Source organism: Felis catus, chromosome E2, assembly GCF_018350175.1.
Source record: "Felis catus isolate Fca126 chromosome E2, F.catus_Fca126_mat1.0, whole genome shotgun sequence".
Lineage (NCBI taxonomy): Eukaryota > Metazoa > Chordata > Mammalia > Carnivora > Felidae > Felis > Felis catus.
This window is the reverse complement of record NC_058382.1, coordinates 37,975,382-37,992,519: the sequence shown is the minus strand read 5'-3', so window position 1 is coordinate 37,992,519 and position 17,138 is coordinate 37,975,382. Positions and strand designations below refer to the sequence as shown.

The window sequence follows — 17,138 nt, the reverse complement described above, 5'->3', positions numbered from 1 at the left end:
TGATGTGATTTCTATTTCAGTCATAAGGGTGACCTACACAGGTATCTTCTTCTTCAATCATTTTATTTCTGCTCCTTCCATCTGTATTTTACCTGTTAATATGTGGGTGAATTTGAGGAAAAGCAAATCAGTTTGACCTTTAATGTAAAGTCATTTTTGTATGATCAAAACAGTACTATTTCCAATACTATACAGGATGTGGATTTTAAGATTCAAAAGCACGTGCCATTCTCAGCAACCTGGGAGGAATGATAATGTGACCACTGCTTGAATGATAATTTTATCTACATAACTGCCTTCCGTACTCTTGCCTTCACTATATATTAAGACTTCTGCCCAAAGATATATGTTTAGCCAAGCTGTTTTAATATAACATATTAAACTTTAAAGTGATTCAAGGACAAACACTGGACTTCAGCTCGCTGTAGGATGCCACATTTTCTTGCATCTTTCCCTCCTTTTTTTAGCAGTTATTTTACCACTAAGCCAGAAAAGAAGGAATTATGCAGGAAAATTGCTATCAGCTGCTACCCCTGCTGGATTACAGAACCCAGAGCATAATAGCTTCCCCAGTGGAGCCTCTAAGGGTTTGGGCCAAGCCATTAACCACTGCAAACACCTAAGGGAAGAAATGGAATAGAGTAGAATGGCTCTCAGGCATCCCAGGAGATTTTTATGCAAACAAAATTTATTTGAAATGCAGATGTCCAGGGCCTATCCCCAGAAATTCTTATTCAGTTGATTTGGGGTAAAATCCAAGAATAGGCATTTTTAACACATGCAAATATTTATATCTGAATTACTGCCTGAATTTTAGAGTTGGCTTCTGTTTGTGTGAATATTTGCTCAGATTTAAGTTGATAATTAAATGGGCTTAAGATTGGAATGTCAAGATGGACCAGGTATATCAGACCCTAGGAGATAATGGACACTTTATTTTAATTAGTGTAATAATAAATATAAGATTGCTGACATATGTCTCTCTCCTTGCATTCTAGTTTTGTAGGGCTAGGAATATTTTGGACTTCTCAAGGTTCTGTTTTGTATTTTGAGACTCGTTACAAAGTGACTAACTCATATTCACTGTATTCACTATCATGTATTTAAGAGAACAATTAAAACCACTTTATTTACTTTACATTTCTTTATAATCCAATCTCCATTTCATCTCTGAATTAGATACTCCCAAATCCCTAGGCTGTTCCTACAGCCTCCTTCATAAATGAAGTAATAAATTTTCAGCTAGTTACTGAAGGATGGACAGAACTTTCTTCCATGAAAAGAAAGAAGTGAGGTTAGTGGATGCAAGGGGAGAGACGTATAAAGTCATAAAGCCACACAGATGATGCAAGGAACGGAACCAAGAAAGGGATTTTTAAAAATGGGGAAGAATATGGATGAAATATTATTAGTTCCATTATTGGAAAGGTTGAATTTGTGCTACTGAACATTCAGGTACATATGGTCAGTAGGTAAGTAGAAGAGATGTAGTGTAACATTTTAGAAAGAAATATTGTCTGGTATTTGAAATCAAGTAAGTGAATCACATTCAAATAGTTCATAAAGAGGTGGTAAAGAATGAAAATTCAACTAAGGATATTTGAAGCTCCAACTGACTTTATTCAAGAATAAATGAATCAGACAGCATCCCATGTAGCAAAGAGAAAGGAGCACCAATGACGTCCAGTATAGAAAGTTTTTTAAAGTCAGAGAGGACCAGAAAAAAGGAAATTATTAGCAAAGAATGCACTGGTGGACATTCTAAGGCAACATAAGGGTTCTTATTATGGACTGTGTCCTAGTGCTGACCACACAACTCCAGGTTGGTTGGTTGAAGGTCACATTCCTTGCAGGTGGTGGGGCAGGGGGGCAGCTGAAACTGCATTTAGCTTGGGTATCAAGTCTTGATTTGCTAATGTGGGCTTTAATATAGTGACTCCATTTTGAGCCCATGGTTTTCTTGTTGTCAGAGGTTAGATGAAAACGCTGAGGGCAGAATGCTATTGAACAAAACAGGGAAGCAGAAAAGATGGAATGCCATTCTCTGTATTTCCCCATTTCACAACCAGCTGTTTTTAAAACCAGCCCACAGGCCTCGCCTTCCTTAAGGCTTCTTTTCATCTGTATCTATGATGATGGAACTTTAAGTCAAGGTACATATGGCATAGTGGACCACAGGGTATGAGAGCTAAGGCAGGACAAAGTCACAATTAGAGAATAGACCACCAACTCGCCTATGTTTTGGCTAGTTATATGCCATTTTTCTCTCCCCTTCTGTGTCAGAAGTTCTTTGAGATCAGTAATCACATCCTCACTTAACCTGGCCACCCATTTGCTCATTCAACAAGGATTAACATCTCGCCATGGAGACTTCTATATAGTGACACACATGACAAATGAAATGATGCATTTGCATTTACTAAAGAAGACGGTATCTCTGCATCCAAGGATCGTTCACTTTGCAAGACAGAAAACCATCGTATCTGACCATATTGCAGCATGCTAGGGGAAAGTATGCAGAGGATCTTTTCCTCTGACAGTGATGTCTTGTTGACAATAGGCACTGAATAACTGAGGGCAGAATGCAGTGAAGGTATCAGTGTAGATTTGAAAGAAGTTAAGATAGAGACGTGGGTGATAGCAAGGGAGTGTGCGTTTGTACCATTTTTGGTGGCTTTCACCTTATGTCTTATTTGTATATGTGCAAATTCAAAACATTCAGGGAAAGGATGGTATCTAACAAAATGATGATTTGCAGGGATACTTGACCTCCTTCAAATGGAAGCAGGTTAACTAGATAACAAACTACTTTTGGTAATTCCTGTCTTTCATATCCTCAGTTCTCCATTCACTATATTTAATGATTTCAGTAAGTTATATGCAATGCATACCTCACTTGAACTGCTGTTGTAAAACAGCCTTACTCTCTGGTCCAACTACCCTATACATCAAGTGTGTTAATAAGCACAAATTTATCATCTCCAGTGCAAAATGAATTAATCAGCTCCAGTGCAAAAAGAATTAATCTCTGACACCCAGTTTCTTAAATATTTAGAGAGGTCTACTCAATCAATAGTGATGTGGTGGAAAAGTCACTCTCTTGACAACACTAGCTTTCCAGTGTCTTGATTTTTAATGACTATGAGGTTATTTTCTGGAATTTTCACAAGAAATTCCAATAAGAGCCTTAGTATTTCTTTGTTTGGTTTGGTTTGTATTTAAATAGCTTGCACACTCTAAAAAATGTTGTTGTTGTTTTTTTTTTTACTTCTGCATAAATAGGTAAAAATACTCTTTCTCATACATGTTGATATTTATAAAAGGTTTAAAATTTCCATTCGAACAGAAACTGACTGTTGGTATAGTTTTCACTTTCTAGGGTTAGTTAATACAGGTATTCCTGAAATAAAATGAAGGTCATATTAGTCTTCATCCCTCATTCCCCAGTGCCTGGAGTAAGATAAATCTTTTCATCTAAGCATTAAGTGATCTGCATAAGGTTCATGGAACATTTTGTGTAAGAGCAAGTATGCAAATAAATACAGGGAAAAAATAATCAAACTCAGAAGACCTTGGGCAATATGATTGTATCTAGCATAGAATTTGTACCTGTAATACTTGTGTTTCTCTCTGGCACCAAAAATAATCACTTCTTGATAATTAATTCATGGTTATGTTATGCTATGATATGTTGTGCTATGTTAGGCAGACTCTCAGGATATGGGATTTAGATCTATGGAGTACTGTACTGAATACCTTTTGATACTTCTAAAATACTGAATTATCATCTACAGTGGCAATGACCATTTAGTTTTTCCTTGTTCGTGATAAAGGTGTCATAGAATGGAAAAACCTCCCTCCACACACTTTGTTTTGTATCTTATCCTTAAGCTTTAATTTAACCTTCTTAGAGCTCATTTTCCCTTGTTTTCTGAGATGAATTTTGTTAAGATGACAGAAAGTGTAGCAAATGCATTGGATTTAGTTGTAATTCTTAGCTACCAGCTGAGAAACCTTGAGCAAGTCACTGTCTGTCAAAAACTCCATTCCTCCTATGTAAAATGGGAATAAGTATGCCCTTCCCTGACTCTGTAAATCACATTTAATCAGATTCACTGATTAACTTAGTTTATTAGGGATCCCAGAACAAATTACTACAAACTGAGGGGCTTAAAATAACCAGAGATATATTATCTCAGAGTTCTGGAGGCCAGAAATCCAAAATCAATTTGCTTATAGGGCCATACTCCTCTCCAGAGATTCTGGAGGAAAATTCATCCTTTTTGTCTTCCAGCTTCTCTGTTGGCTGTAGACATTCCATGGCTTGATGGTTACATCATACCAATGTCTGCCTCTGTGGTCACATTACTTCTTCCTTTACTCTGTGTCCAATCTACCTCTGCCACACTCTCACAAGGATACATGTTTTGAATGTAGTACCCACCGGTTCAGCCCCAGATGAACTCATCTCCAAACACTTAATTTAATTACATATGCAAAGAGTCTTTTCCAAGGAAGGTAACATTCACAGATTTCCAAAAAAAAAAAAGGATTTGGATATGTCTTTTTGGACATCACCATTCATACCACTATATTCTACACCAACTTCATATAATCTAACTTTTTGCTTTTATATTAACAATTTAAGAATAGTTTATGTAGCTTCTTAGGGAATTTTAGAAGATGTTTAACTTTCACAGGCTACTTGCTGAGTCCTAAGCATAGCCGAGCTTCTGTATATTTCCTCCGCAAAATGAAAACAATGCAGATATTTATAGAACTGTAGTATTGCATGCTTATAGCAGAGTTTTTCTGTTAAAAAAGTGTTAATTCACTTAATGTGTACTTGAAAATTTTTGACTAAACATTATTTGGTGTTAGTCTAGGAACTTCCAAAAGATTTCACAATGATGTTTTTTTTTCTAAAGGCAGAATAAACATTGATCATTACTTTATGACTAGATATACTTTATTATTAAATATTTGGAAATTTGATAATGAGTTAATGCTTGACAAACATTGATATTATTGACATCAGGTGGTATTGTGGACAACCTAATGAGGAAAAAAAAAAGGAAACAAGTAACAAATGATCTAATTAGGTAGCTCAGAATATCCAGTTGCTTGTTGCAGATTTAGTATGTTGGTACACTTTCAATGAATTATGTAGGAAGTTATAATGGTACTAGAGGAGATTGGCTTCACAGAGTCTTAGTTTTTATTAATTCATTACAGCCTGATTGTTTCCAACAAGACTTAGTGTTTAGAGTAAAAATGTATAAATGAAATATAAATGGTATGATCTTCACTCCATATTCCCAAATATTAGGTATTGTCTATACATATATTTATATCTAATTTGCTAAAAGCTAATAGATTTGGTATCTCTATTGCTTTGCCAGGCTCTTAGAAATAAACAGCAGACACAACACAATAAGGACTTAATTAAATCTCTTGTCCATACCTACTGAACAGAGTGCCATTTTCCCTTTGTTTTGACCTCCTTGCCATTTTTATTCCATTTTACTTGACCGAGAAAATGTGAAATAAATTTGCAAGTCAAATGCCAGGAGACATTTTTTCAAAAAGAGAGAACGCCAGTGATCTTCTCTTCATCTACTCCTTTTGTCATAAACATTTGTCTGGCAAGTGCCTTCATTAACTCTGGCTCCTTGTTGCTTTTGCTTGCATGTAAAACAATAAACAAAAGCCATAGCTCCATGATTTCAAATAAATGGGACTTGGGGAAAGTAAAATTTCTGCATCAGGGCAACAATAATAGATGAACGACAGTAAAACAATAGAGAATTTAATTTGCCTGCCTTATTTTATCTGGGGGAACAAACAAGGACAATGTGGAAAGAACATGGGATATTTAAATAATAACAAGAATAATGACCTTTCTTTTTCTATTAAAAATACACAGAAAATAAATGGAAGGAAGGAAATTAGTGAGGACTGTGGGAAAATTACACAAATAAAGTTAAAGAATTATCCGGGTAGACACAGTCTATCTCTTTAGATAGATTTGGATATTTCATGGAGTATGTATACAGAAATAATTAGTGCCTACAAGATTTTAGTTTGCTCAGGCTGCTATAACAAACACTGCAAACTGGTGGCTTAAACAACATTTGTTTCTCACAGTTTGGGAGGTTAGGAAGTCTAAGATCAAGGGGCAGGCAAGGTATGTTTCATTCTGAAGCCTCTTCTTCTGGCTGCTTGTAAGAGGCCACCATATTTCTTTGTGTTCACATGACCTCTTCTTTGTGCACCCATGGGTAGAGAAAGAGAAGCATTCTTGTGTCTCTTCTTATAAGGGCACAAATTCTATAGGACCAGGACCCCACCCTATGACCTCATTTACCCTTAATTAATTTCCTTAAAAGATCTATCTCCATAGACAGCCACACGGGGTTGGAGCTTACAAATGTCAACTGCAGGTAGGGGGAGAGGCACAAACATTTAGTCTATCACAAATGCTTACTGGCTTATTTATACAAAGAAACTTTTCTTCTAAGAGTATTAATGTTCTATGAAAGAAGGCCCTTGATTGCCAACTCTAAATGATATAAAGACTGAATATTAACAATCAAAGAAGACATTCCTCCTAAACCAGCTACAGGAGATTCTAATTCGGATTATGTGCCCCCCTCTGAATACAGGACTAAGTTATCGAATTTCAGCTCAGTAAAAGGGAATTCTGGTGTGCACTCTTTAACATGATGATAGTTCACATATTTTAGATATCTGAGATGGTATTTCAAATATTCTTCTCCTCTCAGTCTTCTCTATTTGTATCTAAGCACCCTTAGTTTATTGTTCATGTTACGTGGTTTTGGTTATGCCCAGAGTAAGACTGAGAAACCATGAATATTTCTCTTAAATTTCCATTTAGGACCTTGGGCTATATATCCTTTCCAATAGCCTAAATTGAACTTTCTCACTGACTTATTCTGAATCACATATAATTCCCTATGACAAAATAACATGAAGGGAAATAAATGTGAGACTCATAAAATGCAGCTAATGATTATTCAATCACTTAACAAATATTTGCTGAGTACTCATTATGCATTTTAAATTGGTTACTCATTACTTGAAAGTTTTTCAGTTTATTTTGGCATCCCCTGTATCGATCACATCCCTATTACTATATTATTTCTTTGTAATAAGTTCTTTGATAAAAATATAAAGATTATCTTATTAGATTGCATAAATACTCTGTCTGGGAAGGCTGGGGACGGTTAGTAAAGGAATTATCCCCCCCAAAATTACATTTAAGTACAGACATAAAGAATGCATAAATGTTAATTCAAATGAGGGCTAAGGAAAGGTAGAGAGATTATGAGGTAGAAGAAAGAGCAATTCTGAAAGCACGAAGGAAAGAAGATCCTTGACTCAGAAAAGGCCAGGACGGCTAGAACACAGAGGACGGGAAGCTGGAGGATGAGGCTGGGGCTCGACCATGTAAGTCACATAGGAAGAAAAACTCTCATATGCAGCAGAAATTTTAAATGGACTTAGCAAGCTTCTATCATATCAGTTAGTTGATCACTTCCTTAGAACTGAAACATTCCAAATAAAAGTGGATAAAACAACCCCACCAGTGTTGTTGTTTTTTATGAGGATCTTCACTCTGTGTCAAGTCCTGTGCTGAAGACTTGGAATAGAGCCATGACTAAGGCTAGACTCCCTCAAGGGGGTTAGGCTTTACTGAGATAATACACACACTTTACTGAATATTATCTATTTGTCTCCTCAGTGTTAAAACCATTGTATTAAAATTCTGAGACTTTAATTTTAAGATGGCTGTATTTGATACAACATCAAACAACCTCCAATAATGCACTAATAGGTATATCTGGAGGAAAAAATGACAAACTAAGCATATAAGTAAATATTTTTATTTATAATGAATATGTTATCAGAATCTGAAAGGAATCTCATACATAATGGCATAATGTAATGTGCTGTCTGAAAAAAGAAAGCATATACCCCTACTGTTTATCTGTTCCCTACTTTACTATTTATTTGGTGTAGACCTTGTATTACTCAGCCAAGGAGTAAGAAACCCAACGATTCCACTATTTTTGGAATATTGTCAATTTTGAGAACTATGTCTGGTGTTACTGGTCCACTTTAACTTTCCACCAAGATCTTTCTTTCACAAATCAGTCATAAGCAAAAACGAATGGGTTTAGAGTATGAAGCAAGATTCTGGAATGGAATCATTCATCCTCCGTGGTGTAATGCTCATAAGCAAAATATTCCAGGAAGATGAGAAAATAGGAGAAATCTTTAACTTATGGAAATAATAAGGAATACTGATATTTGACTATTTCACCTATTAAGAGTATCAGGCAACCAGGTGATAAGCTGAAGAGATATGTTTCTATCTCAGTGGAACACAAATGCATGAATTGGACAGCAAGTGGACATTGCTCTCCACCTGGATATTAGTCCTCCCTAGAGAATACCAAACTCTCTTGCTCCATCCTCTTCTTAAATAGATCTTGACAAAACACCCTTCTTCCCTTTCTCAAACTGTGTTATTTTATACTCAATTTCAAAAGATTTAAATTTAAAAATAAATCATGGCATATATGTTGATGGGCTTTCAGTGACCACTCTTTTCTTCTCATAATTTTTTCAGTTTTAGAAAATGTATTTTCTCTAGTAAGTCACCAGGATATGTTCTTCTATTTGCTCCAAGGGGAAAAAAAAGTAAATGCAATAAATACAAAACCCAGGAGCAGAAGCCATGAGGATGGAATAGATTATGATGCAAAGGCAACATGATAGAAATTGGAAATGCATTAAAACAAAAAGGTATGAAAAAAAAGTTTTTAAATAATACAGTAACCCAATTGAATCCAACTTTAGAGGTATTGAACAGCTGTCTTTTATATGGCTGCCTTTTCCCTTTGCATCATTGCAAAGAAAACAAAAAAGAAAGAAAAATTAAGGAGGAAAAAAGAGAGTACAAGTAAACAAACTTGAACAAAAACTGCCTTCCAATAAAATCAGTCATCTTAATGTTGAAAGTCAAAACCTATTTTCTCTTTTTTAGTATCAAGAACAAGGTACAGGTATCACCATAACTTCTTATGCTCAAAATTCTGTTAGAAGGTCTAGCTAGTATAGTACAATAAGAAAAAAACTAATAACGTAGGCATTTAAAACTATAACTTTCCCTCTAAACATTGCTTTAGCTGCATCCCTTACATTTTGTTATGCTGTATTTTCATTTGCATTGTGTCACAATATTTTCCAATCTCCCTTTTGACCTTGCCTTTGACCCAATGATTATTGAATAATGCATTGTTTAATTTCCACAGATTTGTTAGTTTCCCAAATTTTTATTATTCATATGTTTCTTCATTCCATTATAGTCAGAAAACAAATTTTGCATTATTATCTTATTAAATTTTACTCAAGTTTATTTTACACCCTCACATATTGTCTACACTGCAGAATGTTCAATGTGTACTTGAGAAGAGTATTTATTCTACTGTTGTTGAGTGGAGTATTCTATAGATACCACTTCGATATCATTGATTTATACTGTTTTTCAAATCTTCTATTTCCTTGTTTATTTCTGCCTAGTTGTTTTATCCATTATTAAAAGTGGGATACTGGAATATCCAACTATTACTTTTGAATTTCTAGATATTACATGCCAACAATATATTATGTACTTACTGTTTTATATAATTGCTTTATAAAACAGTGAAGAAAAATGGAGAAAGTTGTGTATTCCATCTTTCATGATGACATAATTACTTTTTCTGGTCCTCTTTTCTTTTTTTTTTTTTAATGTGAATTTGAATTACCATCTGAGGTTATTAGCTTTCAGTCTGAAAGAGTTCCTTTGGTATTTCTTACAGGGCATGTCTGCTGCTGATGAATTTCCTCAGCTTGATGTTTACTTTCCAAGCTTGTATTTCATATTTTTTTTGTTTGTTTTGGAAAGGAGGCTTTGCTGAATATATGATCCTTGGTTGAAAGTGTTTGCTCTAAACACTTTGAAAATGCTATCTCATGTCCTTCTGGCCTCCATTATTTCTTTTCTTTTCTTTTTTTTAAAATTTTTAACATTTATTTATTTTTTTTAACGTTTATTTATTTTAGAGAGAGAGAGAGACAGAGCATGAATGGGGGAGGGTCAGAGAGAGGAAGATACAGAATCCAAAACAGGCTCCAGGCTCTGAGCTGTCAGCACAGAGCCCGACGCGGGGCTCGAACTCACGCACCGCAAGATCATGACCTGAGCCGAAGTCGGACGCTTAACCGACTGAGCCACCCAGGCGCCCCAACATTTATTTATTTTTGAGAGAGAGAGAGAGCACAAGCAGGGGAGGAGCAGAAAGAGAGGGAGACACAGAATCCGAAGCAGGCCCCAGACTCCGAGCTTCCAGCACAGAGCCCAATGCGGGGCTCAAACTCACGGACTGTGAGATCATGACCTGAGCTGAAGTCGACCACTCAGTCAACTGAGCCACCCAGGCACCCTGTGGCCTCCATTATTTCTATAAAAATTCAGTTAATCTTATTGGAGTCCCTTGGAAGGGATGAGTCAATTTTGTCTTGCTTTCAAGTTGTTCTCCTTGTCTTTGGCTTTGAGTATTTTTACTAGGATACACTGTGAAACTCTTTGCATTTGTCTTCTTAGAGTTTGTTGAGGTTTCTGAATGTGTAGGTTAATGTCTTCAAAATTGTTTGAAGTTGTCAGCTTTATTATTTTTCTTTTCTTTTCTTCTTTTCTGGTATTTTTCATCCACATATTTTGAAGCCACATTTTTATGAGGCTCTGTTCATTATTCTTTATTCTCTTTTTTCCTCTCTATTCTTCAGCTTGCATATTTCCTATGCATCTATCTTCAACTACGTGAACACTTTCTTTTGCCAATTCAAATCTATATTTTAGTCAGCCTAATTAGTATTTTATTTCAGTTATTGTGCTTCTTAACTCCAGAATTTCCACGTTCTTTTTTAAATGTTATTTTTAAAAATAATTTCTATTTATCTATTTATATTATTTGATGTGATATTATTATCACACCTTTCTTTCTTTAATCATAGTTTAGTTTATTGAACACTTTTATAATGGCTTCTTAGAAGTCTGTTTAATCTGATATCTGGTTGCTTTCATGAATAGTTTCTTTTGCCTTCTTTTTTTTCCCCCTTGCTATATGGGTTTCCTATTTCTTTGTATATCTTGTAATTTTTTGTTGGAAACTGGACGTTTTAGATATTATAGCAGTTTTGGATATTGACACCCCCCTACACACACTGAGAGCTTAATATTGCTGCTTTTGCTTGTTTATTTGTTTAATGACTGGCTAGAATGTTTTTGTTAAGTCTATTTCCTATCTGCAATTTTAAACCACTGATATTTCACCTCAAAGGATCCCAGCCTTGGATATGCCTACAGTCACCCTAGAATGACAGTGATTTGGGCAGGGTTCTCTGTATCTTTCCCTGACCATGTTCCAATTGTTAAACTACACTAACTGCCAGATGATTTCTGTATTGTTTTCAGATTGGGGGCAAGATTGCTCTACAGACTAAGCCAAACAAGTTTGGGCTCTTAGAATATTTCTCTAAGTCAGTGTTTCAGATGTGTTCTCCCCAGGCGTGTTGCTCCCCCAGTCTCTGTCTCAGGTTCTCTGAGTCTCCACTGAGGCCAAACTGTAAGCCACTCTCTCCAGAGTTGAGTTGGAAACTATGATGTGTTTCTCTGAATGAAGCCTCTGTTTTAGATGATGAGCACTTGGTGCTGGGTGGGGGTGGGGGGTGGATGTGAAGTAACCTCAAGTTTTTTGGCTTGTCCTTCCCAGTGTGTAACCAGTGCCTGATAGGCTAGGGCAAGGGTAACTGAGGCCCTATATCCCCAGGGGAACCCTTCCCAGGGAGAGTTTCTGTCTCACAAGCAAGAGCTGTGAGAAAGAAAGGAACCCTCTTTTGGCTGCACTCACTTGAAATTTAGTTTCAATAATATAGTAGGATGAGACTGCTCATGCCCTGTATCTCCTGCTAAGACAGTTCTTTAACTGTCTTAGCTGAGGGGACAGGGAGCCCTATGTTCTCGGCTGAACCAGTATAGAGTGGATTTTCCATCTCACAGAGCTGGGAGAAAGTGGGTTCTACTTCACACATGAGTCTCGTCATTCTTACCAACCTTTGGTAGATTGTCTTGGATAAATGTTTCTTCATTTGCTGCTTGCCTCCAGGACCATTTCCAGAGATGTTAAATGGTCGTCCTTTTATAATCACCATTTTCACTAGGGAACAGTTCTGTGGAGCTCCTCACATCATTGTCTTGCTGAAGTGGAACTCTGTGATGAGAATATTATTTTTATAAATAAAGAAAAGTTTACAAGACTGCTAGAATTAAAATCAATGCATAAAACAATTACACTTCACACACTAGCAACAATGATCAGAAAGTGCACTTTTAAAATATTAATATCACTTTGCAGTTTGATAATATTACCAAGGCAACAAAAGATATACAGTACCAATATTAAATCTAACAAAAGATGTGAAATTCTCTTGTAGCTAAAAGTTAAAAATTACATGTTTAGTGATATATATTAAAGAAAATAAGGAAACTATGATCTTGAAATGGAAGACTAAAGACAGTAAAGGTGATGCCAATTCTCTCAAAGTTGATTTATATTTTAACATAATTTCTACTAAAGTTCTTATAGGGATTTTCATACAATTTGCTAATCTGATTCTATAATTGTCAGAGATTAGCAAATGAACAATAATAGCCATGATATTCGTAAAGAAGAACATGAAAGGGAAATTAATCTAATAAACATCAGGATTTATTATGAAGTTTCCATATATAAAAGTGTATTACTGATGCAGATTTATAAAAACAGAGCATTGGGAACATAATAGAGAGCTCCTAAAAGGGTGAGGGTGCACAAAAGTTTGATTTGTGAGAAACTGAGAGTTGAAGAGCAGTGAGTAAAGGATAAGTTACTCAATAATTAACCTTGGGGAAATCAATTACCAGTAAAGAAAGAAACACACACACACACACACACACACACACACACACACACACACAATTCCATACAATCACCTAAATGTGACAGATGGCATTATAAGTATATTTCATGTAATTTACTTTTAAAAACTCAGTTTAGAAGCACAAACCTAAAAGAGATTGATAAAACTGACTATATTAAATTAAAAGTTTCATGAAATTAAAAGGCACCATAAGTCTTAAAGAAACTAACCACAACTTCATAAAAGATATTTGCCACATGTAGATTTTTTTTAATGTATTTCAAATGCAGGAATTTGAACTGTGTGAAACTGCTGATACTTTTTTTTTAAGTGTACAATAATGACAATTTCATTTGGCATAATAAAATAAATCCATAATAAATATAAACACCAATCAGAAATAGTTGTTTTTTTTTTTAAAAGGAGAAAAATGAATAGGCAAATAAGGAATTGACTTGCCTGGAGGTAGCAGGTAAAATTTGCCAAAAATGACTCATAGACTTCCTTTACTCAGATAATAATTTTCATTATCTAGGACGGGAATAACAATGCAAATGCAAGGAATAGTAAACACTGTAAGTTTAGTGGTGGACTCACTAATGCTTTTATACGTATTAAAGAGCATAGTTTTTTTCGACACTGAGCAATTTTCCTGCTGCGGTTTCTAAATTATCAGTATAGATTGTTTTAAAGAAGAATATGCAAAAATAGTTTCCCATATAAATAATGTCAACCACAAAAAGGCAAAAGTCTCATTGTAATTTTATTAATTGCATCTTGAAGAACAATTCCCATCTTCTGTTTTGAACTATGGTATATGAAATCATCCACAAATGTTCCTTGCACTAATTAACTGTACTCCAACTTGTCACACATTTTCTGAAAATATAACATAACTATATATTCTGTATCTGTTTTGAGATAATGTTCTCTCATTTTTTAGCTTAGTGGTATTTCCCTCCATGTCTTGGAAATAAAGATAACTGGATCATTTGGTACACCACTACTTAACTCTATTAGAAAATTCTTTTCAGTCTTCAACTACTAATGTGGCACAACGAAAAGAAATTTACAAAAAATAATGTTACTCAATTTGAGTGTTTTCCTATTTGCTTACTAGCAAGGCATTAGAGATCCATTTAATACCTTAAACAAAACAAAAATAAATATAATTTATACATCTATTTTGGGGAACGGCCATCTTTTTTTTTTTTTTAATTCTGGAATAGCACTATATGGTACAGAAAATTTAACACATTCATTTAAAGTCATTTGAGTAGAATATGTGTTCATGTATTTGAGTGTTCTGGAAGCCAGAAGGACATTAATGACCAAGAATTGGACAACAATGGTTTGGAATCCCTGCTTATTATGCAACAATGAGGTAGCCAGGTATTCTAGGGTCTACAAACTTGCCAATATGTGAAAAAAATCCGAACTGAAATAATCCTTTTGCTCAAATAATATTATACACGTTACCTGAAATTGTTTATTTGCTTCCATGTAGAATATAAAAAGGAAAATATGTTCCCATTTTGAATAGATATAAGTCTTTCATTAATCAAAAGGAGAAAACAATAATTAATATATACAATATGACTATAGTTCATGAGCTGGGCATGAATGACTACGAAGTTTTATTTTGAGGGGTGAAATTTTGAGAACCATAGGGCTAGCATGGGTTCAATTACTCTTCGCTGACAAGTTTTACCCTGAACTGAAATGAACCCTTCAGTAAGTCTTAATTGTCTTGAAATGTTGCTCTAGATAACCAATATATCTCTCCATATAATTGACTGATACATGTAAAATGGAGCATTTGCTCCAATGACTTTTCCATTTATTCTTTTTTGCATAACCACTATAGGTCTTCTCTACAGAATTTTAATATATGTGGCGGATCTCCTCCAATTGGCAGTAAATGGGACTTTTGTTAGTTTAAATGCTCAAGGACGTGAATGACTCTTTTTAGATACCTGTGGGAGACAACAGAGTGCATTGTTTTGTATGCCATATCGTCATATAGTCTATCTTTCAATGCAGAATTTCTCAAACATGCCTTTCAAATGTGGTCCAATTCTGTTCAGTCAATTTTGCATTATCAGGATAAATGAGGGAAAATATAAACTTATTTATGGAAACATGGGTTAATTTGTGTCTTCTGAAAGGACACTTGAAGATTATTTTTATAAAAGAACTATTTTGCATTTACAAAGTGATGGTAAAATTTCATTAATTCATGGTGGGGGCCCATTTATTAAATTTGCAGGGCATGGATGTTTTGGTCCATGTCAATTGGGGAGGTGGGGAGGGGGAAGGGGGGAGGGGGAAAGAATCTAACTGGTCTAGTGGAGTTGGGATTGTCTTGAGTTTTCCAGAGGATTTATGAACTAGAAAAACAAGTGTTGTTTCGGCAGCCATTTGGAAATGATGCAAACTATTGTAATTTTCACTTTTTCCAGATAATTCCCTCAGCATTTTGGCAAAGCATAACGGATTCAACCGCCAGAAGCAAGAAGTCTATCTTTTACCAATCATAATCAGTGATAGTGGGAATCCTCCTCTGAGCAGCACCAGCACCCTGACCATCCGGGTCTGTGGCTGTAGCAGTGATGGTGTTGTCCAGTCTTGTAATGTTGAAGCTTATGTCCTTCCGATTGGACTCAGTATGGGCGCCTTAATTGCTATATTAGCATGCATCATTTTGCTGCTAGGTACGTATTTCCTTCACAGCTTAATGGTCACCATTTTTCTGGTTCATAAATGACTTAAATAAGGACAGCAAACTCAAACCCCAGTCAGGTATCAGCATTCTTCTGGGGAAAAGGAACTTTCTTGCACTTCTCCAAGCTTTGAAGTTACCAAGTAGGGGTGAAGGAAGAAAAGTGCCACGATAGCCAATGTCCAATTGGAGAGGACAATTCAGTGCCTTTTTCAATCCCATTACCAGTGAAAAGACAAACTAATTCTAATGGTGGTGGAAGTGGGGACAGACCTTTCTGTGGTTACAACAGTATCTACCATATAAGAAGGCCTGCAGATCTGATGTACACCAGTTTACTGTAATGGGAGGCGCTCGTGTGTCCATAATACTCTTTTCTCTAAACGATGTATACATTGCGTTGCTGAATTCATCCAAACACACAGTTTGCTCAGACTAAAAGATAACAAACAAGCAAACAACAAAAAAAAATATTTTTCAAAATTACACTGTGTTCTTCAGCTATTTTTCTGGATATTAAAATCAACTTAAAATGAAGATTGAAAATGAAGGAAAGTTTTTTTTTTGGTAACTTTTCCATTAAAAATTTCTAATTATAAAAACAACATTAGAGACTAGAAAGATATATAAGAAGAAAATTATGTCTTATCCTGTCCTTAAGTAAAGGATATGGCAGTTACTACCTTTCCAGTCACATCCGTTCTATTCACCCACTGCCTGGATTAACATTTCTAGACATATTTTACCCTGTGAACCCTAGTTTGGTTTGGCTGGCTTTGCTTGTTGGGTATGTATTCCTTTCCTTTTGCCTACCTTTAGGCGTACATTCCCAGATGGAGAAGCCCCAGCTTCCATATAAGGCAAGAAATTGCGTATGCCAATTTGACATTCATCTTGATATATCACTTCATCTGTGAGTGAACATTATTTGATTGGAGAGAGTCTTGAAGAGCTGATAAAACACAAGATGTTCTAGATATGATTTACTCTGCTACTTTTTCTTTATCGAAGAAGGACATGGAATCAAATAACTTGCCCAAGAGCCACAGCAAGTTAATTATTTTTATCTTTGCTGTTTTCTATTGTATGCCATTTATTCTAGAGCTCGTAACAGTCTTACATGCAGCTTTCACCATGGATAGATGCAAATTAATTCTTTTAACCCAACTTCATCACCACTTAATAAACAGAAGCAACCTGGAATAATACTTACTCAGAATTCAATAACCCATCTTTCAGAAAGGTGTTTAATTTAATTCCCAAGTGAATTGTATTAAGGCTATATGCTGGCAAGTTTCTACACAACGCCACTCTCTCGTAACATACATGATATGTTGCTTGTGAAATTATTTGCAAATTGAGCTAATTGTTATTTCACATTTTTCCT

General features: G+C 35.3%; 1 protein-coding gene and 1 long non-coding RNA gene across 9 annotated transcripts in view; one reads left to right on the top strand and one right to left on the bottom strand.

Annotated features, from left to right (window-relative positions):
• LOC123382195 overlaps positions 1-17,130 on the bottom strand; it is a 44,898-nt gene extending 27,768 nt beyond the window's left edge. The window contains exons 1-2 of the long non-coding RNA XR_006590193.1: positions 16,565-17,130; positions 12,185-12,341 (exon numbers count right to left, since the gene is read on the bottom strand). This is a non-coding gene — a long non-coding RNA (uncharacterized LOC123382195). The remainder of the gene's footprint in view (positions 1-12,184; positions 12,342-16,564) is intronic.
• Positions 1-17,138, top strand: part of CDH8 (cadherin 8) — a 362,718-nt gene that overhangs the window by 343,487 nt on the left and 2,093 nt on the right. For all 8 annotated transcript variants that reach the window (XM_023244993.2, XM_019819837.3, XM_023244991.2 and 5 more), the window contains one exon: positions 15,492-15,743. In XM_023244993.2, coding sequence (XP_023100761.1) covers positions 15,492-15,743 — 252 coding nt within the window. The remainder of the gene's footprint in view (positions 1-15,491; positions 15,744-17,138) is intronic.